The sequence below is a fragment of the Strix uralensis genome, chromosome 4 (assembly GCF_047716275.1).
Source record: "Strix uralensis isolate ZFMK-TIS-50842 chromosome 4, bStrUra1, whole genome shotgun sequence".
Lineage (NCBI taxonomy): Eukaryota > Metazoa > Chordata > Aves > Strigiformes > Strigidae > Strix > Strix uralensis.
Genome location: NC_133975.1, coordinates 95,833,694 through 95,857,895, shown reverse-complemented (window position 1 = coordinate 95,857,895; position 24,202 = coordinate 95,833,694). Strand labels below are relative to the sequence as shown.

The following is a 24,202-nucleotide window of genomic DNA, read 5'->3' as shown; positions in this document are numbered from 1 at the left end:
GATGAGTGCTGGGTGTGTGTGGTGATTTGCTGGGACTTGAGATGATAAACTGTTGGGTTTTCTCTTCTGTATTTGGTTTGTATGAGCCAAAATAGCTTACATTTTCTAAGAATGAAGATATGTGTATATATTTAATCTCCTATCATAGTAATAGTTGTGATATAAATGTGCTTGGTTTGGTCCTGGAGCCCAGAACAGCTCGGTTGTGCTTTTCAATGGAGAAGCCTGCTCTCCTGCGAGGTGAGCCCCCGCAGAACATTGCTGCAGTAGCCAGCTTCAAGTGCCCGGTAGCTGTGGGCACCTGAAATTCTCTCTTTAAAAACTCTTGTTTTGTTTAGGAGCTCTCAGTATTGCAGTTCAGATTTTTCCTTTTTCTGTCTGTAACTCCCTGATTTCACTGAAAAAGCTCAGGTTTAAAGGAAGTTTTCTTGCTTGCGAATGTTAGGTACAAGTCCTGCTGAGGTCCTTGACAACTTTTGACAGCTTTTCTGGTAAATGGCTACTGATGCTGAATAAAAACTCCCTGAAGAAACAGAAGTTGAAGAAAAAGCTAATTTAGTACGTAGCTTAGATGATGATCGCAAATACCCTATTACTAAGACAGGTGGTGGTAATTTAAGGTTCTTCCTTGAGCAGACCATTGCCAGTATCAAGGAGCTGTTCTCACAGCTCTTTGAAGCGTGCTGCTTCACCCCAGTTTTCTCACTGTTCACTTCTGTTTCCAGGTTTGCTGCCTGCCCCATCTGGCTTTGTGGTATTGCTGGTGCACTTGCCTCGACAGTAGTCACCATTGTTTTGACCTGTTATTGACTGCTTGAGTGCCTCGTTAAAAGCTCTGTGCTTCAGGGAAGGGGAGAGGTGCCTCCTCAGGGACCAGTATGAAGAATGGCTGAGGATCAGTAAAACTTTTCCTTCTCCTCCAGCATGCTGAGTCAGCATCCCAGCCCCGCTGACTGTCACTTGTACTTGGTGCTCTCTAGTGACATTGCCTGAATACAGTGAAAACCACAAAATACATGGACTAATAAGGGTGGAGTAATTTGGGATTATTGCAAATGTCCTTGTGCTTGCTCTCCCAGCTCAATAGGAAGCCTTTAATAAGAGTTTTCCTAAATAGTGTTGCATGCAAAATGGGGAATTCTGCTCTGTTCTTATAACAAACAGCTATTTCATGAGAGAGTTGGGTTTTTTACCTTTTGGTACATTCCAGAAGACTTTATACCTTTGCTGGTTACTGATTGATAGTTCTGTGCTGAGCTCCCTTTAATTTTGCAATAAACTAACAAGGAGGCTGAGACCACAAGTTTACAGAAAATGACTTATTTACTCAACTGGATTTACAAGGATGACAAAGTCAGATTTAGTAGTTTCAGTGTGGTCCTAGGAAGGGCAGGAGGAGTACTTGAAAAATGGTACTGTATAAATAACCAAACAAAAAATAGTTTGCTTATTCTTCTGTGTAAAGCAGTCATATTTCAGTTTTTAGGCCAGCTCTCTCCCAGGACCTGCAGGGGCTTTCCACATATGCAGGAACTGTGCTATTCCCGACAAATGGGGCTGTTGGGAGTTTAGGCACCTTAAATAAGTATTTTTACTTTTCTACTGTGCTTCCAGAAAACTGGCATCTGCTGTAGTCACATCAGTGGAAGGAGATTCTATTTTCGCAACAACATGTAAAGATTTCAAGAGAATATAAACAGCAGTGTTGACTTCTGGATTAATTTTAGAAGTAGCAATGACCTGTCTAGAACATGAATGCTATTTTCCTTGAAAATTTCTTGTTTCCATTTTTTTTGCAGGTATCAGCACATATAAAAATTGGGGAAGTGATCAGAAGAGTAGGTATTTTTTAAAGATATCTAAAATTAGGAACTTGAAAATGTGTTCCCACTGTCTCGTGTGTTTATCTCCAGGTTTTCTAACTGTAAGGAAAAGGATTCTTCTTTCTGTCATAACACTTCTAATGGTTAGAAGGGGTTACTTTACAATCTAAGGTTGCTATGCTGAAGTAAAAATCTTCATAAGATTGGGAAATTGTGTGGTCAGTCAATTGTGTGGTATTTTAAGTAGTAGACTTTTTCCCAGAAGTGATTTGGAAATTTGAATCTGAGTGAATTTCTACAGTGTTTGTAATTCTGTCAGAATTGGAAAGCTGAGGACTGTAAATTTTCACTTGTTAAATAGCTAGCTTAACCAGTTGCAAGTGAATAGGCTGAAAGGTTAAAGGCAATGGTTCATTGAACTCCATAGGAGACTGCGTGGGGCAAGTTTCCAGTGTTACTGAGCTGTCTAGCTGACCTTTTCATATTTTTTTTTTCCTCTTCTTTTAGCAATGGAGGGTGTTTTCCATTCATGCAGAGTCACTGGCTGAAGGAGCCCTACACTCTCTGTTCATCACAAAGTAGAAACAGTAAGCAGTAACACAACCTCCTTACCTGTTGCACATGTCAGGACACAATTGGGTGTGGAGAGGTGTAATTTTTTTGTGACTCTTACTCACAAAGTGGTAATGGAAATACTTTGTTCCATTAGTTGATGCTGAAAATAGGAGCTCCTCTTAAAATACTGGGTATTCCATAAAGCATGATGTATTTTAAAATACTATGTATTACAATATGATAACATTAAAATATCATGTAGCAATATTCTCATTGTCAAGTGTTCTGGCGGAAGATAATAAACTCTTGACTGGCATTGAAGCTCTTAAGTGGAAGCTATGCTTGGCTGGTAATGATGTCCAGTATCTGTCGAAAGGAACCACAACAGAGGCAACCTTTCCTTACCTACTTAGTCTGAGGACTTGGCAGGTCTCCTGTACTGAACAGGGTAAATCTGATCTGTATGTTAATGGCAGATCTCCAATGAAAAGTTGAGGAAGCGCTATTGCTAATTCAGTGCAAGGCAGTCTTTCTAGTGAGGCTGCTTGGACTTGTGACCCCAGCCTGTTTCCAGGCACTGTTTAGCAGTGAGAGGCGGTTTCTTTCAAGTGTGGCAACCTAGCAGATCAAAGGGAGGTACTCTAACCTTCTTGTTGGTGATTTGTAAGATATGGCATCATTAAGATCAGAACTAGCATTATATTCTGTGCACACACATATGAAGCAATGTGTGAGACTCAGCTGATTCTGTCCATGCACAAATGTGATTACTTATCAGAAAGCCATGGAGCTGTTTCACTCCAGATCTCCTTTGTCTGCCTGTATGTTCTCTCCACATTAGAGTCAGGCTTAACCATTCCCTCAGACACCTATTTGCAACTCTCTCAATACGTTGAACTATTTCAAAGGACAGCAGAATGGAGTGTAATCATGTCTTTCAGGTTAGTGAAGGAGACTTCAGGGAAAAGTTAATACATTCTTTAGATGTGACACTGAAATGGTGTCGTATCAACAATCAGGACTTCAATTTGAACATCTGTAGGTTTGGGGAATGCTGAAAATATAAGGCCTTGTATGAATGGCACTATTCACTGCCAAAGTATTCATGACCAAAGTTTTACTTTGGGAAAAATAAAAGAAAACTTAGCACTTTCCAGTAAGGGCATGTGGTTGAAGTTTTGAAGATAGATGTGTATATTCAGAGGAGTTCTCTAAATCAGATTGCCTTAACTTTTTTCTTCGGAATTGGAGCTGAGTAAAGGCCAGCTTTTTTCCTTTTGTTAGCAACCTGTAGTTTGTTTGAGCCAGTCAGAGTTTGGAGCACTCTGTACACCTGCAGAGTGAGGTTCAAACTGTATTATGGTAGGTGCACAGAGATGAATATTGGTTGGTTGATAATAGGAGTACTTATACCTGATGCAGTAAGTGAGGCTGCAGAAGTGTGACAGAATTTGATGCCAAATTTAGTGCTTAGCTAACAGCCTCTTGGCTTGTACTTATGGGAGAATCGAATCTCTGTGTTGGCTCTGCAGGCTTGCAGAAATGAAGAATAATTTTCAGTTAATTCCAAAATAAGCATTCTGTACATGCATATGGCTTCATCTCAGAGGAAGTGTGCTTATTCAAGATAGTATTTAAACGTGTATTTAAGCAAATGTTTAACTATCAGTGAAGTCATGGAACTAAGAATACACTCAACTCCCATCCTCAGAGCAAGCCAGAGAGGAACATTTACTTGGGTAGGACTCCGCGTTTTTAAACTGATTTTTTAAACAGTACAACAGGGTGTCTAGGATATTGTTCATACTGAATAGTTATTGAAGGACACATCAGAAATTGAAATCTAAGTTTAGAGGCGTAGCTTGAGTTAAACATAAAGGGTGAAGAAGATTTTCAGTCCTACAGCTAACAGTGCTGTGGAGTTCCTGGTTAGAGGAGGCCAAAAATCTGAAAGATAAAAAAATGCAGTTGCATTATTCTTGTTCATTTTTCTTTTGATTTTTGAAGCCTTTAAAGTTAGTTTCCTTTGAAGGAGAGCAATATGAAATACGGTGTTCTTAGGTCTTTTTTTTCTTTCAAAAAAGATACTTAAGCACAGTAGCTTTTCTTTAAAATGTAGTGCATAAATAATAAAATACATGATGGCACAGTACAAAGATTATCTTGGCACAGGTCTGGGATGACTGAATTGTTTACAGAGCTTTTGACACTTGTGAATAGTGTGATCATTGCAAAAGTGCGCCAATGAAAACTTCATACCCCAGCAGTACGTGTGTGTGTATAAGTTAGTGTGTTCTAATTCGGCACATTTTCTAGTACCGGATTGAGGAAGAGCTTCAGTGTTGTGCCATGTTGTTGGTGTATCTTATGCCTGGTTGCCAGAGTAGCCTCTATGGATAAGCAAGGCTGTGGGCTTTGTGACACAGTGAAAACGAAGTGAAGAGAGTGTTAAAAAGTAAAAGTCTCACATCCCATTCCTTATCCCTCCTGACTCTTGGCTGCCTACTCCTTTCATTTGCCTTGAACCAGTTTTGCTGTTCATCGTATCACAAGGATAAACTCACTCACTAAAATGGAAGATAAGTAAGTACCCTGGCAAGAAGAAAGGAAAAAGTGACGTTCTTTCTTCTTTGTTGTTTTTATTAAATATTTAAATAAATTATCTTCTTTGTTATTAAATTGAATCATCTTACCTTATAATCAGATGAACAGGACAGCCATCAGTGGCTTCAAGGGGTTGTGTGTGCCAGGCCTTTTCCTGTCTGCTTTTGGGTGCTTAAAGGTGCACGCAGCAGCTCTGGGGTGTGATGCATTTCTTGTGTGTTTGCCAACTGTTGTTGGTAGTAATGCAAGTTGTACCTTAAGAACCTTACACCTTAGCCTAGGTGTAAGACCAAACAAGGCTGTTATCTTCCATGTCTGTGTTCACTGCAGTGATCATAAATGCCCAGTCCCAAAAGGTGCACCCTATGGTTAAACTGGGCAGGGTGGTGATAGCCAGCTGACGTTTGTCTGGAGCTTGCAGTCAGTAGCAGAAGAGCATGAGGGACATTGCTGTGGAGCTTTGAAGGTCTTGAACTCCTGTTGAGCACGTGAAGATTTGACTTGCAGAATTTTCAGTTTAGTCCTGTTGATACCGTCCATAAAACTGTCAGGCACCACCTTGCCTGTTTACAAGCACAGAGATGGGTGGGCTGACATGAGCAGGGAGGAAGAGTTGTGGTCTTGGTAAAGGTTGCAGGCCCCATCACATTGTTGGTAGCTCGTGTCATGCTGCCTGAAGAAGATGCAGTGCCCCACAGCACCACCGCTGCAGTTATGACTGTGATCTGATACAGCTTATGTGGAGTCTTGAAATAGAAAAATAAAATGGAGACTGTGTTGTGTCATACTACTGAAAATGTTAGAAAGCAGGAGGAAGCCGTGATCAGAGGGAGGGAAGAGCAGTGGAGGGAAGAGCAGAGAAATTCCTCTTCCTTTTAGCAATGGCAAGCTGTTAATTTGTTCCAGTAGCATCATGAAACCGCATCAGCAGAGTACCATGTAGGATTCCTTTCTCCCTTCCTCATGTGTCAAATACAGCTGAAGACAGGCCATTAATTTCAAAGAGAGTTTGGAGTGGCGTCTGTTCTCAGTGCAAATAGAAGGATCATTTTGGTTCTTTAAAAAAAAAAAAAAAAACCAAAAACCTGAAGTTTTTGTCAGTCTATGAAGTGGAGACCTGTAATTGTGGAAAGTGCAGCTGCTTAGAGATCCAAACCATTAGGAGCTAATTGTGTTTATTCCTATGCTCTTCTCTCTATGGTGTTCACAGTGTTTGCCTTAATGTTTTATGTTACTAGAAAAAAGTATGTGTTCAAAGGTGCGAGGAACTGTTCATCTCTTGCAAGCAAGACCAGTGCTCGTGTTGTCAGAGGAGAGCACTGTGTGGGTAGTACAGTCTGTTGTTTATCAGAGCCTTGCGATCCTGAAAAACACTGAAAAAATAATTTTGTGTAGAGATAGCCCTGTGAAATTTAGTACTCTTGTGCTTCAGATAAGTGAGGATGTATCCTTACAGCACCTTTCTCCATGGCACTGTGTTTCAGCCGAAGGAAAGAAGTGTATAAGTTGCGTGGAAATTACTGCAAAAATAGATTTCCTATTTGCCTATGAAGAAAATGATGCTTTTGGTAAGGGGCGTCAAATTGTTCACTGGAGAATGAAGCTCTTCAGAACAGTAGTTTCATTTTAGGTATGTATCAACATACTGTTGTTTAGTATTTCACCTTTTTAACAATATCCCTTTTCCTGCACTTCTTGCAATTATCTCTTTCAGTTTCTGCAGGCAGTTTGAAATTTTCTGAGTGTTGAATTTGCTGAAGGTCAAAGGAGAGGGTTGCCTGGATGCTGTGCCTGGAGGATTCCACTCCATGCCTGGGCTGTTCTCTGCCTTCCAGTAGCTATAAAAATTCATTTCCCTTCCCCCGCTCCCTGTCTGTTTGCAGGTTATCTTGACGAATCAGATTACCACATCGTTGAGCAATGGCCTTGCCATCCAGGCAGACCTGGTGTCTCCAGCTGATGATTTGTCCCTGTCTGAAGGTAAGAGATCCCTTCTATCAGAACTGAAACTCTACACTGACACAAATCCACATTGTAACTTGCAGTCTTCTGTTGATATACAGGGGTCTGTGAGAGTCGAGTTATCAAGTCTAACATAAAACAGTCTGGGAACAAAATTATATTTCAGTTTCTCTGAAAGTCCATTTATAAATTAAAAGAAAGTAAGTGTATTAACTCAAAGGATCTGACACTTTCTAAGGGCTGAGAATGAATTTTCGAGCCATGTCAGTTCTATAATGTGTTCCTCAGCATTGGACTTTCATTCACATGCATTTAGATCATTGTTTTCTCAGTCTTCTGAAGCTGCTGCAGAGTTAATACACAGGCAAATCTACAAATTTGATCTTATCTAATGATTATTAGTCATTCCAGAGAGGAACTGCTGGTCACAAATGAAGGAGAGCAAATACTCAGTCCTGTCCCTTGTCTCATGCTTGTCTGGTTTTCAAATACAGTGCCTCAAACTGCAGCTCTCAATATTGCATGAATGTAATATGAGGTTTTGTGTGACACCATATCCTACTTTACATCTTCATGTTTCTTTTTTCTGCACACAATTAGAGACAAGCACACATATTTGGGGTAATAGTGAGGACTTACTGTGCTAAGAAGAAAAGATAATTCTGAATCAAGGTTTGCAAAGTAATATCATAATTTCAGCATTCCCTATTGCAAAGAATAGTCAGAGTATCCTCAGTCAGGGACACATGCAGAGGAGTTTGCTATTTAGAGTTCAATTCATGCATAGACCCAAATGTATGATGTAAAGCAATGCTCACCTTTCCTGCAAAGACATGAATATCGCGTGTAGACTTCCTACTTTGTATAATATGGGTATTTCCCCTTTATCTTGCCTTGTTGCACTTTCTGGTAGTTCTGGTCAGCTTATCTTTGTTCTGGTTGATCACAAGCAGCCCTCTCAAGCTTGTCTGGCTTAACACAAGAACAGCTTGGTGGCAAAAAACAACTAAGCAGTGGTTAAAACTGACATTATATCTGCAACTCATTTCAATGCACAAGAGAAGGAGGTTGAAGATAGATTAAACTGAATGTCAGAGAGCAGCAAATAACTTTACTGTAATGCCTTAACACTGATTGATGTGTTTACTTCATAATTTTGCCAGTAGGAACTTGGGCAAAGCACAGCCCATTAAATCATTTTGGAATTGTGCTTGTGGCTTTTGTTGGCTCCATCCATTGCCAAAGTATCTCTGAAGTTCATTGCTTGAATATCACTCCCTACCTCTGTCAGAAAGAGTTGAAGTTTGGTAACTAGATTTGGCATCATTTTTCATCTTTATGATTTCCTTCTTGGCTTGAAGTTGTTGCACATTGTCTCACTAAATGCTCTTGATCACAGTACTTGTGCTTTTCTTTGTCCTTCAGAATTGGTCTGTATGAGCTTCTTCTGAAAAGAAAGGCATAGCTGACTCTGAAGTGAAAGTAATAACAAAATATGTTCTCAGTATAAGATTTTTTTTTTTCTTGTGGTTAAAATATTTGAAAAGTCTTTGGAAAAAAGCATGGAATAGTTGTAATATTTCTAAATTTTCCTGCAAATATAAAAGATTCTCAGTACTGTGTATGAGCTGTAGTTCAATAGTATTCTGAAGTCAGGACTTTGTAACAGTAACAGCTTGTTAATGAAGCTATCATGTTGTGTCTAAAGTCTACCGCCATTATTTTTCACCTTTTAACCCAAGAATGAGTTAAAATGTGTTGGTGCTCTGTGTGTGTGTTGTTTTCCTTTGTTTCTCTCATTCCTTGTTTTTAATTAAGGGTCTGAAGTGGTAAAATGTGCCAGCATGACACTTGTTGAAAATGCAAACCTTTGTTTAGCCTCAGAACAAGAACGGTACAGACAGCAGCAGTGCAGGCTCCTTCAGTAATTCAAGTTTTGTCAAGGGATGCAGGAGTGATAAAGTTCTTTCCTTCTCTCCCTTCCCTTTTCTGTCAACTACCATTGACATGGCATTTATATGCTGGGACAGCACAGTGCATCTCCACACTACATGGTTTTCTCCTTCTGTTTTTCTTATCTATAATATGGCTCTTTCTGTATTTCTAGTTTGCTTCAGTATTAACCCATGCTGTCTACCTGTGAATAAAAGCGGGATTCCAGGCCCATTCAGCATTTGATTTCCGTGTTTATCTTACTATCAAAAGATACAGGTGTGGCCAGTGTTTGGGGTTTTTTTTAACATCGAGATGTTGACCTGACCTGAAAAAGTTCCCTGCTAATTTATTTCATGTTAGCTGTTGAACAGCCTGAAAGTAGCAATACTGTATTCTTCTGACAATCTTGGGTACTTTTAAGAGTCCTTAATATATTAGTTGTAGGATTAGTGTGATATTCGTAATACTGCTATTTTGCAACTGTAGAATTTGCAGGAAAGAGTAGTTAGGAGATGAGCCCAAGTGCACAAAGTGGTTACGTTGCAGAGGCAGGAATAGAGGCCAGATTCATGACTGGGTTCTTACCTCATTCTTCCTTTTCACTCATCACCAACTAAAGCTGAATTTGAACCAGTGACCTAGATGTGAAAGGACCCATAAGACATTATTAGTCCTGTAAGCAACTCTGACACCTTGGTTTGTGTATGTTGTTTTAATCCTATCTGAAATCAGAGTTCTGTCACTGTAAATGGTTTGCTAAAAGGGTAATCTTTCTTGGACAGAGGCAGAAATTAAAATTTCAAACTGCATGTGCTATTAGAAAGAAGTTGAATGTTACAGTGGCTTTTGTTTTTTGCTTCTGATTGTGCTTTAGAAGAGAATTGCTTGGGTTATGTTCTATTAGGCAAGAAACCAAAGAAGCTGTTCATCTGATGGGTGACAGAAAGGTAATCTGATGAACAAACTGAAAGGACATTGTCAAGCTGTTTCAGGCTCAAACCTTGCCTTCTGTAAAATTGTAATCTAGTGCATGAAAACTTGTGCCCTAAAAATATGTTAGATTTTTATGAGAACATTAAAGGCTTTATAAAAGCAGTGCTGGATGTAAAATCCCACCATTTATGTAGCAGTGTAAGAATTATTGAACTATTTATTGATATTTCTTGTAGGAAGTGGTTATGTCCAGCTAAATTCCCAGACCTGTACATACTTCTGCTTCAAGACAGAAAAAAAAAATGCTTAGTTTGATAGAAATTAAAGTGCTGTATAAAATACAAAAGTTTCTCTACCTGTGGGCTGAGTCCTTGCATTCATTTGGCCTTTACATATTTGCCAGATTATCATCTGAAAGAGTTAAGGCTAATAATGCTTTTCTTCAGCTCTGAAATTCTCAGGCACATAAGGCTGTCACTTGTTCCCTAGGAACCAAACTCAGTTTTTACCTGTGCCTGCAACATTCTTAGCCATCTTGCAAATGCTGTCATTGGAGGTTATAGACTGGAGGATGATGTGAATACTGCTATTTCATTTTCATCCTTGCTTTATGGAATAGCCTCTGTTTAGCTCTTCCAGTAAAGGACAACTTTAAGAAGCCTTAAAGTTATTTTAGATTGCAGAGATGGTCAGACAAGCCCAGGACTATCACTAGGCTTCAAGATGTAGCTTGAAGAATTAATGATTTATTATTTAAACATATAAAAAGTAGCTCTTACCCCAGTTAAAATAATTTATCTAATAATTAAAAAATAGATTTAAGCTGCATTAGGGTAAATGAACAGTAGAAATGGAGTGCAAATGACCACAACAAAATACTTTGTATGACTGTTAATGAAAGTTTTAAAACAAGTTTTCTGTGGCTGTGACTGAACTATTTTTGTTATTTTTTCAAAGTTCACGTGACTGGATTTTACCTAATGCAGGGAGTTGTTAGAAATTAATTCTAAGCCTGTGTGTGTGAGCACTAGCTTGGACGGTGATATTTGTGTGTTTCATTTGTCTTCTGTGAAGAGATAGGACAGTATGACCTACTTAAGGTCCATTCTAGTCCACCAGTGCCTATCCTATTAATGTATCTGCCAGCTGCAAGCTCTGACTTCCTCTTGCAGACATCAAAGCCAAACTCCATCTTTCTTGGAAAAATTTCAGGGGCGTGTTGGTATGAGCAAGAACAGCATCCCCCTCCCAGCGTGCACAAAGCATCAAGCAAAAAAGGAAAGCTGTCTCAGGCTTCTTCAGTCTCAGCTAGCACTTTCAAATATTTGTTTGGAAAAGTCAGAATTATTTTGTGTTTAAAATTGTCTGTAAACTTGTGCTAGCTCTGGGGAGGCCAGTGTTCAATCTTCTGCCATTTGTGTTCATCAAACAGGTTGTCATAGCATTGTATATTTTTAGTGCATGGTGTGAGCAATGAGCTTAGTCTGACCTTTTTGTCTTTGTTGCTGTGATCTTGAATTCTTTTAAGCTGTTGAGCAGAAGTAGGCTTTCGTGTTGTGGAGACTGGAGAAAACTAAGCTACCATAATATCTCCCACCCACAGGATTTTCCTACTTTAGGGGCAGAAGATTTGAAGCTGGAATCTTTCGCTTCTCTTCTTTGCTTTGCCCATGATCTCCTATCAGATTGTGTTAAGTAATTTTATTCTTCAAGCCTCAATTTACCATTTTTTTAATATGAGGATATATTTTTATTTTGCAACTTCTTTTTCTTTCTTAATATTTCACGATATTCCTATGGGGAAAATAATGAGTTGGCCTGCTGTTCACCCCAGAGGAAGACCAGTTCTGTAGTTTATTACTTCTCTCCCTTCAAATCCCTTTTTTCAGTCCTGGTGCCAAATGGAGAGAAAACACTGAAGGAATTACCAAGAGAACTGAGGGGCCCCCAGAGATCAGATGCTGTTGTTTGGTTTTGGTTGGTTTATTTATTGATTTATGTATACAGTTATGCTTAAGGTTGGACCTGTAGGTGACTTCATAAAAACAAAAAAGAATATTCTGTGAGAACACAAACATACGTGTTTGCACGAACTGTGAACTTATGAATGAAGCAGCTGTCAAACAAGTTTCTAAAATGCTTCCTCCTTGTAGTTCTAAAGGTAATGCAGAATAATGCATGTCCTAGTGAAGTGCTCCAGCATGATAAGAATTTAAATAGATTAGAAAGTATTATAACACTTTGGCACATTTTAGGCATTTAGTATTTTAGCTGAATGCTCTGTGAACCTATTGCAGGCTTGAAAGAGGAGATAGTTTGTCTTGGATCATTGAAACAGTGGTGTTAATTATAATAGTTTTTTAAATAGGACAATTAATAAACTAATAGCCTATCTTTTTAATATGAGCCTACTCTGAATTTCTGAGACTCAAATATTTGGAAATAGTTACCAACCCCCTTTTTTTTGTTACCATTATGGAATAATCTGTATAGAGATTACTAGGCCTGTTTATGAAACTCAAGAACCACATGGCATGGTGTAAGAAAGATATTTTGACTGTGACCCCTTATGTAGACCCTGTGAAGGTTGGTGAATTTTAGATGTGCAAAAAGACAATGAATGCAAATAACACTAGTGGTGTTGCAGTTTATTTGGAAGGTGAATTTCAACAATTAATCCATGTCCATGCATACTGAAGAGTAAATTTCCCAACTGAGACTGGTGTGCAGGTGTGAACGCTGAAGACTAAAATTGAAAAGGTAATGGAGTTCTCTTCTTGTTTTTATTGAGATAGTGAAGTGCTACAATATTATTTTTTGCCCTCTACAGTCATGATAATACAGGGAAGTGTAGTGAGATTTGCCTCTGTTTTTACTCTGATATGAATTGCTACTTCTCACCTGATGGTTTGGTTGCCACTCAGGCCCAAGGCCAACTACCCTCCCATGATGGGACAGGAGAACTTGGTGAGCCACAGGATTGTGCCTCCAGGTCTGAACCCTGGGTATCTCTGACTTTAGCGAAGGAGTTGATAGAGTTACTCAGCTTGTTCACGTGAGATGTAATGGAACAGCTGGAGTTGTTTCTTTCTGATACTTTATTTTGCTGTTGGACTTCATGTCTCAGCTGTCTTTTAAGAAACCACCCCAGCATAGAGCCTGCTAACAGTGCTGTGGGAAGCCTTTTGCTCCCTCAGTCTGTTCTGTCTTTGAATTACTTCTCCAGCTTCAGACCCTTCATGAAGAAGATTGTTAGGCCCACATACAGTGAAAGGTGAGAAAGGAGCTCATCTTCCTTAACCTGCTATAAGTCAGGATAGTATGTTGCACATCCACTTAAGGTAAGCAGTGGGCACCAAAAAAAGGAGGGATCTTTTTTTTGGACTCACTAGTACATGTTGGAGGGAAAAATGAGCCTACTCAAAATGGGATTTTGTTCTTGTGCTTGCACTGTGTTTGTGTTTCTGGTAACTGTGCTCCTAGCAACAGTGGAGTACGCACCCCAATGCTTCTGTGGAAGGAATAAAGTCCTTCTGGCTGTTGAGAATGCCTGAAGGAAGTGCACCATCATTACAGGGCCTGGAACAAATGATATTAACCATGAGGGGAAATGATACTGTGATTGTTTCTGCATGATGCAGGGTTGCGGTGGTGTATGGAGCAGTTAGATTTCATGATAACAGTGGTCATGTCAGCCTGTATTAATTTGGATGCTATATTTCAACAAGTGGGAAGTAGTGACATAATAACATCCAGCCAAATTTTAACGGCTTTTTAATCAGAAGATAAATCTCTCAGTAAAACAGTGTTACAGAGGCTGTACATGTCTATGGAAGTTTCAAGCTGAATGACATGCATAATCACTTGATCTAGACTATGAAAGGGTTGAAAACTGTCAGCAGAAGCATTCAAAGGCCTCTAATGTATCAGTTTAAGAGAATCTCCATTCCTCATTTCCTAATTGCCGTGATGATAGAATACAAAGTTTTACTGCTTTGTTGTGGTTTCTTTCTGAAGACGTGATATGACTTACAATCATTAATCAACAATTTGTAATCCAAAAACCCTTCAGGTACATTCGCTGGGAATCACTCATCTATATAATCAGAGGCATGATAACAGAAGTGCTTACAGTCATAGTTGAGTGGTTAGGAGTTACCACCTCTCAGCTGCTAAGTAACTTACCTCAGCTGAGAAAAAGTGCGACCGAGCATGTGTTGCACCTTCTAATGCAAAGTAAAATGGGTTTGCATGAAGCCTGCTACCCACACTAGTTTATTACTCTTTTCCTTTAACTGCAGTAAGCTGAGAGCATGCACGGGTTAGTCACCGAATTTCAGTTGATGGTACATAGCTGTAAAGCATTGTAACAAGATTGCGATTGGTCATCTCCTTATGCCCTAAATGTGTTTAAAAACAAGATGTTCTCATATATTTTAGTGTGGGTGAATATAGAAACTGTGTTCTCTTATACATTGGAATTTAGACTTTTGTTTATACCTTAAAAGTAGCATTAAGAGACATGGTTATTTAATGGTAGTTATTCCTTCTCCTTTACCCTTTCTTCGCATCCTGTGCAGAATAGAAAAGATCAACCTGCATTTTTACTGTGGTCCTGCAAATCAGTGGTTTAAATCAGAAACATGAGACATGTTTGGCTCTAAATTCCTTCTGCGGCCTTACATTGTACCCCAGTGTTGTGGAACTGCTCCAAACTAACTTATCTTTCAAATTACATTGTAAAAAATGAATTCAGGGATAGGAAAGAGCTAAACACCATTTCTTCCCATGCACGATGACCAATTAAATTCTTTCTTAACTTACTGTGGGTTATCCTTAAATCTGTACAAACAGAGGCTGAGGAAAAAAATACTAATTGAATCTTCATCATTCGTTAGCATTCAGTCCCATTTCTTGTGGAGGTTTATAGCACCAGCAGTGGATCTCTCTTCTGGTGGAACTGGGAGGGATCAGAAGGATTTCTATACATGGGAAAACATCACTGTGGGAATTATATTTGGCTTGTGGCACTGCATGAAGCATATGGCTCACCTGCAGAACCTGAACCAGTTAAGAGTGACCCTAGGTGCAGTTGTTATGCCAAAAGGGAAGGCAAGGATGAGGGGACAGAGAATGATTTCAGAGTCTGATGACTCTGTTCTAGTTGCAGTTCCAGCTGGGTTTCCTCTGGGTTTGCTACAGGATGTTTGAAAAAGTGGCTCCTTGTTAAGCTCAGGCAGCCTTTATGATTGATGATTCCCCTTAATCGTAAAAAGAGCACATTGGTGTTTCTGCTTGATTTGTGCATATTTCCTGCTTTATTATTGTAATAATGATTTATTGTCTTAAATGATGGAAGTTTTATAACCTGTTAGCCTTTTTTGGAGGTTGAAGCTGGGTGCTCTGGCATGTGAATGAACTTCTTCACAGTGATGGTTTGCTCCTAAAATGTTACATTCAAACCCAAACATATCATGATAATAAAAAGACAGTATATGGTTGGTGTGTTATCTCTTTATTTAGTGAAAATAGGCAGGTTGAGTATAAGCAGATTTTGCATGCTCGACATGGGCAAAATTAATCTAATCCGGATTCTGCTTGTCTTCTCATAATATCAATTATACTAAAAAAATAAAAATAAAGGAGCATTCAGAGAAAAGCAATCCAAGTGGTCACAGTGCTGTACAGAAATATGGGTGAAGAAATGGTAGAAAGAGGAAATGCTTGGAGCTTAACTAAAGCAAGGCTTTGTTTATACTAATTTCCACTCTCCTAAAATGTCCTGCTGTTGCTCCAGTTTCCCAGGCAAGCTGCCGTCTACAGAAGATTCCTGCCTGAGCTGGTGCTTAACTAGGTACATTTCTCTTCTGAGGAAGGGTAGAAAAGACAGTGGCTCAAGTATGAATAGCTCCACTGTTAATAATGGAAAATTTGTCAGGAAAAAGCAAACCCCAAAGCAGATGCTACTACTGAGTAAGCAGCCATGATTCTTTGGGTGTAATTTGAGCCAGTCTGATACCTGGCAGGGGAGCTGTTGTTTCAGGCTGGCACATGGATACATAAGGGAGTAGTTTGGGCACATTTTAGCTGAACATCAAGAAGTTGTTTCTGAGCGTGAAATCTGTTAGACCAGCTGTTCCCACATGGTTTCTGTTTGTGCCTATGTTTCTGGTGGTGAACTCACCCCAGCCAAGCTTGCGACCCTAAATACTAACATAAACAATCACATCTCTGTCAGGCTTGCGACCCCACTCTGTGCGGCTGTGACCCTGCTGGAGGTTACAACCCTTGGTTTGGGAATCGCTGGGATAGACTCTCAGATAGTCCTGCTGGGGAAGCGTTGATATGCCCCATCCAGGCCAGGATCATCACAACAAATGCCTTCAGATCTCTCAGTAATTTGTAGGCCCCTGCCACCAGTTCGAAAGTGCAGCCTATTAGAGCTGACATGTCACTTTGGTACATCAGGAACATCTCGGAGATCAAAAGGTCATAGTCCTCCCACGCTGCCGCAGCCTTTCTTCATGGACTCGCCTCTTCGTCTTACTTCCCCATCAGTTGGCTGGCAGCAAGCCCCAGCTCCCTTGCGGCGCGGCTGATTCGGCCACGGCTGCTGGATGTGTAGCAGCTGCAACTCCTGCCCCACCACCTCTCCGTCTTGCTGCTTCTCCCAAAACACCCTTTCCAAAATGGCTCTCCTGAATACTCCTTGCTTTAATGCAGGGATTGATAACTGTCCTTCTCTTCTGGAATAACTAAAAGTTATATTCAAAGTAATGAAAAGCTTTATAGGGCAGTGCTAATGGAGGTGGGCTAAGTCTTCCCCTCTATTTTGTAAAACTAATTCTATTATTCATATACCTGTAGATACAAGCACAGTCTTACAGATGTGGGATGCTGATGGAGAAATAAACAGAAAGTGGCCTCGTGATTGCTGCTGTGGTCTGCAAAGCCTAGGGTCTTTGATAAATCTTGCAGACAGTCTTTTTAATATAAAACACCAAGTTACAGATGTCCAAATTAGAGATCTGATTTTTAAGCTTTGTTCTGCCATAATTTTAAATGGGAGTTTATAAACAACAAAAAAAATAGATTTAAAATTTGTTTTTTGAAAGCACCCATCACTGTAGTGTAAAATAGTAACTTTTTAATAGCTAACTGGGTTGATAGTCCAAGGCCCTTGACTTCATAATTTACAGTCATGGAAGTTTGACTGTGGCATCACTGCATGAATCTGACAAGGGAGGAGCCTGCAACAGATAATTTATTTTTATTTATTCTTTTGTCAATAGATCCTGGTAATTGCCAATGACAGCAGGAGGGAGAGAGGAGGAGATGGTGCAGAAAAATATGACAAGTGCATATTATTTGGATAAAAAAACTCTATTGCATAAAATTAGCCTGAATTCAGTCTGTGCAAGTCTTGTTTCAGAGCTCTGTGTGGAGCACTTTGTTTAGAGATGTTGCTGGACTGGTTTTCTGTCAGGCAGGTGTGTAGAGAGCATTCAACTGAAACTGAGAACAGCAAAGTCAAATTGTGGAGCATGTAAGCCACACAAGGAAATAAAGTCAGAAAATCTTATGTTATAGTCTGGTTACTATACACGCCACTCCCAAATGAAAAAATTGCTCAAAACTTTGCATTTGTAACTTGATCATCCCTTAAAAACTAATTACATGTCAGAAAATGGAGCATAAAGTCTCCTCCATCTGTTGAATATGGTGCACAAAGGAGCATATCCGATTCATAGTACCTTTTAGGTAATCAGATTAATATCTCCTGAACTGAATTTACCCTTTTGATACTGAGTCTTTCATATGCCATGTTTCACATATCACAGTCTGTTGAAGCTCTGTGGCTTTTCAGTAATTTCCTTGAAATCTATATGTGGTATGTCTGCACTCTTTTGAGCTGTTCTTGGGACACGCATCAATTAAATATGTTTCTGGCACTCTCTTAATGGCATAGTTTCCCTGGAGTCAAAAACTGCTCCAAAACCTGAGATCATTTGTTTAATTTAAAAGCAAAAGGGTATGGAACTGCAATTTCAGGCTTCAACAGCTATGCCCCTGTAGCGTTGAAGGAAGGGAAAAAAAATCTTGATGTTTTACACACAAATAAATTCTTGAGCTCTTAAAATACCTGTTTTCATCCAGTTTTTTGTTTCCCTTGCTTATTTTTTCATTTTAATTCCTTTTCTATATGGTAGATTTTCAAATTCTTATCAAATGTCATTGTTTGTTGGTTTTGCTTAACGAACCAGTGGGCTGGATTTTGCCATCTGGGTCTAAGGAAGAACTGTAAATGATGCAGGATGGTTCTTAATTAAAATTACTGATAACCAGTCTGAATCCAGAATTGTATTTTAAGTGGTTGAAGCTTTTGGCTCTAGGACATTCTGGGAATATATAGTGTATAGGAGTTGACTGCTGTTTTTTCAAATACACTGAGAGTAGAGGTACATAAATCCCCATATTCTACCAGATCCCTCCAGTAAGATTCATTCTGTGCCTCAAATACCTCTTATCCTGCATCTGCAGTGCTGTTTTCATTGAGATCGTCAGTAGCGTGGTTTTGAAGCAAGTCCTTAATCATCTTTGCTTGTTGCATGCTTACTCATTCTGTGGAGTGGTTTTGATGTGCACCAACTAGAGAACTTTTGTGGGAAATTAAACCAGAAGGTCAGGTGTGCTCAAAACCATCATGGAGGCAGAAGGATCTAAGCCGATGGCTGGTCTTCAAGCCACAGCCAGAGCAGGGATGTTCTCACCAGGGAGCCAGAGCAGGTGAGTTTGAACCAGAACAACGATGCACATGCAGGGTAGCTGTAGGGGGATCAACATCAACCTTTCTGACTGGCTGACACTGTTGTGCCAAATTATTCATTAATGTAAAACCTTAACCTGCTTCTTAAAGAAACACATGAAATGTTTTCTCTTGCATGTTTTTATGTAAGTCAGGCAATACAGACCACTTCCAAAGATGAGTAGGAAGAGTTAGTAGTAAGCTGTAATGCCTGTTACCGGACTGTGGTAACTTGTGGTTACTGAGCTCAGGTAATGCTTGATCACAAGAAACAACAGTACGAATTTCAGCAGGATACCAGCTCAAATCCTAGCTGGTAGGATTTGACAAGGTCATTTCTGCTGAAGCCTGAGCTGTGATGTCTTTCATTTACTGTTGTTTATGCTATGAAATATGACATTCTGCCTGCCCTTGGCCTATAGTGACATCTCAGCTGCAGTAAGCATAGGCCCTGAGTACCAAATTCCTGGGTCCAGTCATCCTCAACATCTGCTGCTGAATGATCTTTCATAAGTCCTATCCAACTCCCTTTTTCCTTGCTGTTCCCTCTGTTTTTAAACTGATAATGTTGATGTTCTAAGAGTCGAAACAGTGGCTGTCACATTTGAGAGTTAGTTAATGTTAAATTGCTACCCGCTGAAAACTGCTAGCAGCTGAAAGACAAGTGGCTAAGAAGATGAGCCTTTTTTTGAAGATTTGGAAGTCTGTAAACCTTTTCCTGTTAGTGTTCAGTAGGAATGAAGTTTAGGATAAACTTCAGTGCTTTCAAGCTAGTATAGTGCCTGGCAGTGACTGAATCTGAATCTCAAGAGGAAAAGTTCATAGTGGATTCAGGTTAAATGCCAAAAACCTCATGATCCTTGGAGCCTCTAGTTTGTTCTGTTGACTGTTCAACCAGAATAACACAAACTAGCAAAGACTGGTCACAGTATTTTCCTCCAGATTAGCATGAGGTAACTCCAAACAGCATGGGATCAGCATGTCAAGTGCTTTATGTCCCTAGAGTTCATTGTCTTGGCTTATGGTCAACAGCTGCCCAGTTCTCTTTTTCCTGAGGGTGCATCTGCTTCTTAGTCACCACTGTGACGGTCATGTGAGCTAGCATGAAATGAGCTGTGGGGATCCAGAGGGTTCCAGCAGCAGATGAGTCACAGAGGCAGAGAGGTCAGCACAGGCTAACCTTTCTAGTATTTACCATGCACGGTGTAGGTATATCCTGAGATGAACCTGCCTTCTGTTAAAATGAAGTGTCTTTTGTCTGGTTGGGAAGATCCTATGGGTGAGAGGAGGCTGTATCACCTTCATGCCATTCTGACTGTGTAAAGGACTTGGAAAACTTATTTCAATGAGCTGTGGGTTTCCCTTAGGTAGGGGTACCTTGCTTTCCTCACTTGTTATAACAAGGTATTTGTGTCCAGCAGACTGAATAGTAATTGTGAGCAAGTCAAATGGCACGTAATAGGGCAGCTCAGCCCATGCAATTTAGGGCAATATTGAGTTTATTATAGCTTCAGCTCAGGATTTGGTAGTTGTTCTTTTGCATCAGTATTTAAGGTGGTAGAAATTCACCTGCAGTTTGGTGCAGTGCAGTTTTGAATCATATGTGTTTCAAATAAGTAAATCCAACTTGCTGTGTCTGTAATACAGTGGATTTTCAATGGACTTCAACATGATAAAGTATTTCTTATTTTAATTGTGCTGAAAATTTTTGTGACAACTGTGGTTTCAATGAAAAAATAAGTTTTATCAGAAGTGACATGTTCTGTGGAGATCTGCTTGTGCTGATAAAATAAAAATCTTGAAGACAAGAGAGGAGACAAGGCTGAGGTTCCTGATCAAAACTAGAGACATTGTACACAAAATAACATCTGGGTTATTGTCTGAGTGTTTCTTTTTTTTCTCTCTCTCTCACCATTCTTGCACCCTCCCACCCAAAAAATGTTGTTTTGCAGGGTCTTGCTTTTGCTAAACCAATGAAGAATAAAACAAAAATAAAACTGTTTACCAGTCAGCCCTACTTCTTAGCTTCATATGAAATTATGTGGTGTTTGTCTTGCCTTTTGCACAGGTACCTGTGGTGGTGGCATGCCATATTCTAATCGCTCTGATAAACAATTGCCTGCCAGTGGTCGCCTTGCACGTAGTGGTGAGCAATCCCTACACTCAAAGGTGCCATTGAAAATGTTTGAGAGCTTGCTGCCCAGTTTCAGCATTTTAATTGCTAATGATGTGTTATTGCTTCAGAATTTAATAGCTGTTTCTGGTTATGATAAAGTTCGTTTAAACCTGTAAGCTTTTTAAAACTGAATTTGTTGCTTCCTCTTTGCAGTGTGGTTTCCTCCTTTGGTACCTTCAAAACATTGTGGTCCAGGGTGTTGGGTGAGGTGACATGTCCTATTTACACTTGGTTGGAAAAGACTGCGTCACGGGCACTTGAAGCTCTGTGGGGTTTTCTTAGTTCAGACACTCAGATGTGGCTTCCTGTCATCACCTGATCGCTTGCTTTGAAAGCTAAAATGATCTTGCTAACTTTGGTATTGTTGTCTTAAACTTAAAAGGAAGATGGGCGTAGATTTTGATGTTACCTCTGTGTTCTGCCTGTTGTGGAGTGAGCAGAGTGATGATCAAAATATTACATGGTATACTCCCTCATAGTTAACCTCAGAAGAAAGCTGCTTCTTTGTCTCCTTGGCTGGCTCTGCTGCCTTTCCAGTCTTCTCTCCATCTCTAGGGACACAATTCCATATTGATTGAATTATTGAAGCAATCACACTCTTATTGACACACAGGCCTTTCAAACATTAGATCAAGGCCTAGCAATACTGACCTATGTCAGTAAAAAAAGGCAGGAGGGCCTAAAACAAAAAATTTTTTTTACCCCTTAGTCTTGTATAATCATGTGGTGCCCCGACTGGTGGTCATCAGTATAAACTCTTCAGGTCAGGGACTTGTTCCTTCACTGTCTAAGCTTTTATACCCTGAATGTCCTGTTACTATTAGCTAATAAACCAAATGATGATAATTTTGTTCATCCATTTTTATCTTCGTCTCGCTTGACTGTGTAGTGGCAACAGAGTGGATATTAATACAATATCCTTCCTCTGCTCTGTCTCCAACAACATTAGAGATGTCCTGTGCTCAGAGTTTCTGCAGTCAGAATGATCACACCGGAATAAATAGGCCAGGAAACAAAACTTAAAATGTTTATCCAAATCTCTTAATCCACCAGCCACTAAAAATGTCCCTGCTGTGCTTTCCTGCCATTTCCCAAATCCTTGCAAGGGAAAGCATTAAAGTAGCCATGTGGTAATGTGTTTAGTTAGAGGGCTCTCAGTCAGCTTCTTATGTGATGGAACTGTGGAGTTCAGCATACAAAATAGTGTCATTCATTGTTTATACTCAAATTTTTAGCCAAAATGTATCAAATACTGCTCAACAGACTTGACTGCAGACTACCTGTTTGAAAGTGGCTGGTAATTTTAGTTACCTCAGGTTCTGGAGTTGATGTTGAGATGACTTAAAGGCCATAAAGGTTTTCTGTTTTGTTTCAGTTTTGCATTGTGTTGGAGTTTTTTATAAAATCAAGCCTTTAAGAATCAGACCTTTCACATTAGACTTCTGGATAATTTAAAGTACTAAAAAATGTTTTCCTCTACTTTTTTCTTCTTTTTAGAAGAACTTTACTTTCTTCCATTATACTTTCTTTTTCTCTCCATGACAGTCATTAATACCACTTCTAGATTCTTTTGTTTCCTTTTGCATTTTTCTGTCTGCCTGTTTCTTTCTTTTCATCTGCTCTCTGAACACTACAGATTGCCCAGAGCAGTTGTGCTGTCTATATCATCGGTGGCTTTCAAAACCTGGCTGGATAGAGACCTGAGTAACCTGGTCTGATGTAGCTGTCCCAGCTTTGGGCAGGAGGTAGGACTAGAGACCTCCTGAGGTCCCTTCCAGCTTGAAATATCCTGTGAGCCTGTGATGCAACTTTTTTCATCTGTTTTGTACTTTTTCTTTCTCACTATCATTTTCTATATATACTCTTCTCTATTATGCCACGTTTGTTATACCTGTTTATTAATCTATATACAAGATTGCATGTTTTGATGAATCTCTAATATGCTTAATCTATTAACTGGGGCCTCTTTCAAAAGACAGGGGTCTTACTCAATAGCTACTTCCTTATTATAAATCTACTTACTTTGTTGCTGTTAAATGTGCTGATGGATTGAAGATTATCTTTTCCGCCAGCTCAGGTTAGTAAATACTTAATAAATTTTGAGATGGACTAGTCCTGCCTGAAGGCAGGAGAAAAATATTTTCTCTTCTGGAGCCCTCTGGCTGATTTTAGATTGTTTTGAACAGAACTTGAAGAAACTCTGCTTTTTCCCAAAATCTGAACTCTGCAGATAGGATAATTCTGTTCCTCTTGAAATGAGCAATGAATTTTCTAATGGAAAAACTACTTTTGTTGGTATGCCTCAGCTAGTGATTAATAACATACATACAGACCCAGGACATCCCAAATTTTGGCCTAATGAGAACCCTGGCCTGCCAAATCTCTTGCAGTACACATCCCCTCATAACTCACAGCCCACTTCTCTCCTCTCATATTAATCCCAGGATAACATTAAACTACCAGTAAGTCATAGCCCTTAAATGTTGACATTCCTTCAAAAAGTAACTGGGTGTAACGTCAGTGATGGACTTACTGTAACTAACCAGATGTAACCAAGGTGTGTTTAAAGAGAGTGTTTTAAATCCCTCCTCATGGTCAACATTAATGTTTTCCTAACACCTAATACAGGCCAGATGAAAAGAATTTTGGTGCTTTCAGAGTATTGACATAAACAGCTGTGCCTTCGACTTGCATCTGTAGTTAGGAAAATATTTGCTAAAAACAGACTGTATTTTTTAATAGATTTCGGTGTTACTGTAAGGCACCAAGCCAAGAGCTCGGCACACCATAGTCTCTTTCCTCTCATCCTTGGACTGTTGAACACAAGCAGTAGGGGCACAAGCTGTTCTTCTGGCTTATCGTTGTACTTCAGCTTTGATCTGGAGACTCCACATCCAGTCAATCAGCATGGAAGCTCAGGTTCTCATTTTGTCCTTTGCTGAATTTCTAAAGCTGTTGTGAAGGTCATTGATGATGTAGATACTGCAGTATGTAGTGAAACTGGTAAGTTGGCAAATTCATTTTGCATCAGACTGTAAACAAGTGTCTGATGGTGATGACATTCAGCTACTACTGACCTGTACTGGATCCAAACCAGTGACCTAAAGGTGAAACATAATTTCTCCTAGAGCCAGTCAGTTTCTTGACTTGGGCCAAACTAGTGGCCCAGCAATGAAAACTGTATCTTATTTCATGGCCAAAGGCTGAGTCAGAGGCTCCAAGTAACTATAGTTGATAGACCTCAGTTTCTGAGCTTTAATGCGCTTGGACAGAAAATGCTTGAAGAAGTTGCAGCCAACAACTGGCAGATAGGCCTGATTTTCTGACCATCTCTTACTAATAGTTCCTACCTGCAGGTTCCCTGTGATTCTAGACTTAAGGCCCTGTGTATGGTATGTGTATAGGTAT

General features: G+C 39.6%; 1 protein-coding gene across 7 annotated transcripts in view; it reads left to right on the top strand.

The window, feature by feature from the left end:
- The window catches only part of RAD51B (RAD51 paralog B), a 409,346-nt gene that overhangs the window by 180,561 nt on the left and 204,583 nt on the right, over positions 1-24,202 (top strand). For 6 of the 7 annotated variants that reach the window (XR_012628885.1, XR_012628884.1, XR_012628886.1 and 3 more), the window contains exon 8: positions 6,866-6,962. The exons of the other annotated variant lie outside the window; for it this stretch is intronic. Coding sequence is in view for 3 of the 6 variants with exons in the window: in XM_074868071.1 (XP_074724172.1) it covers positions 6,866-6,962 (97 nt within the window). In the remaining 3 variants the exon portion in view is untranslated. The remainder of the gene's footprint in view (positions 1-6,865; positions 6,963-24,202) is intronic. 7 annotated transcript variants of the gene reach the window in all.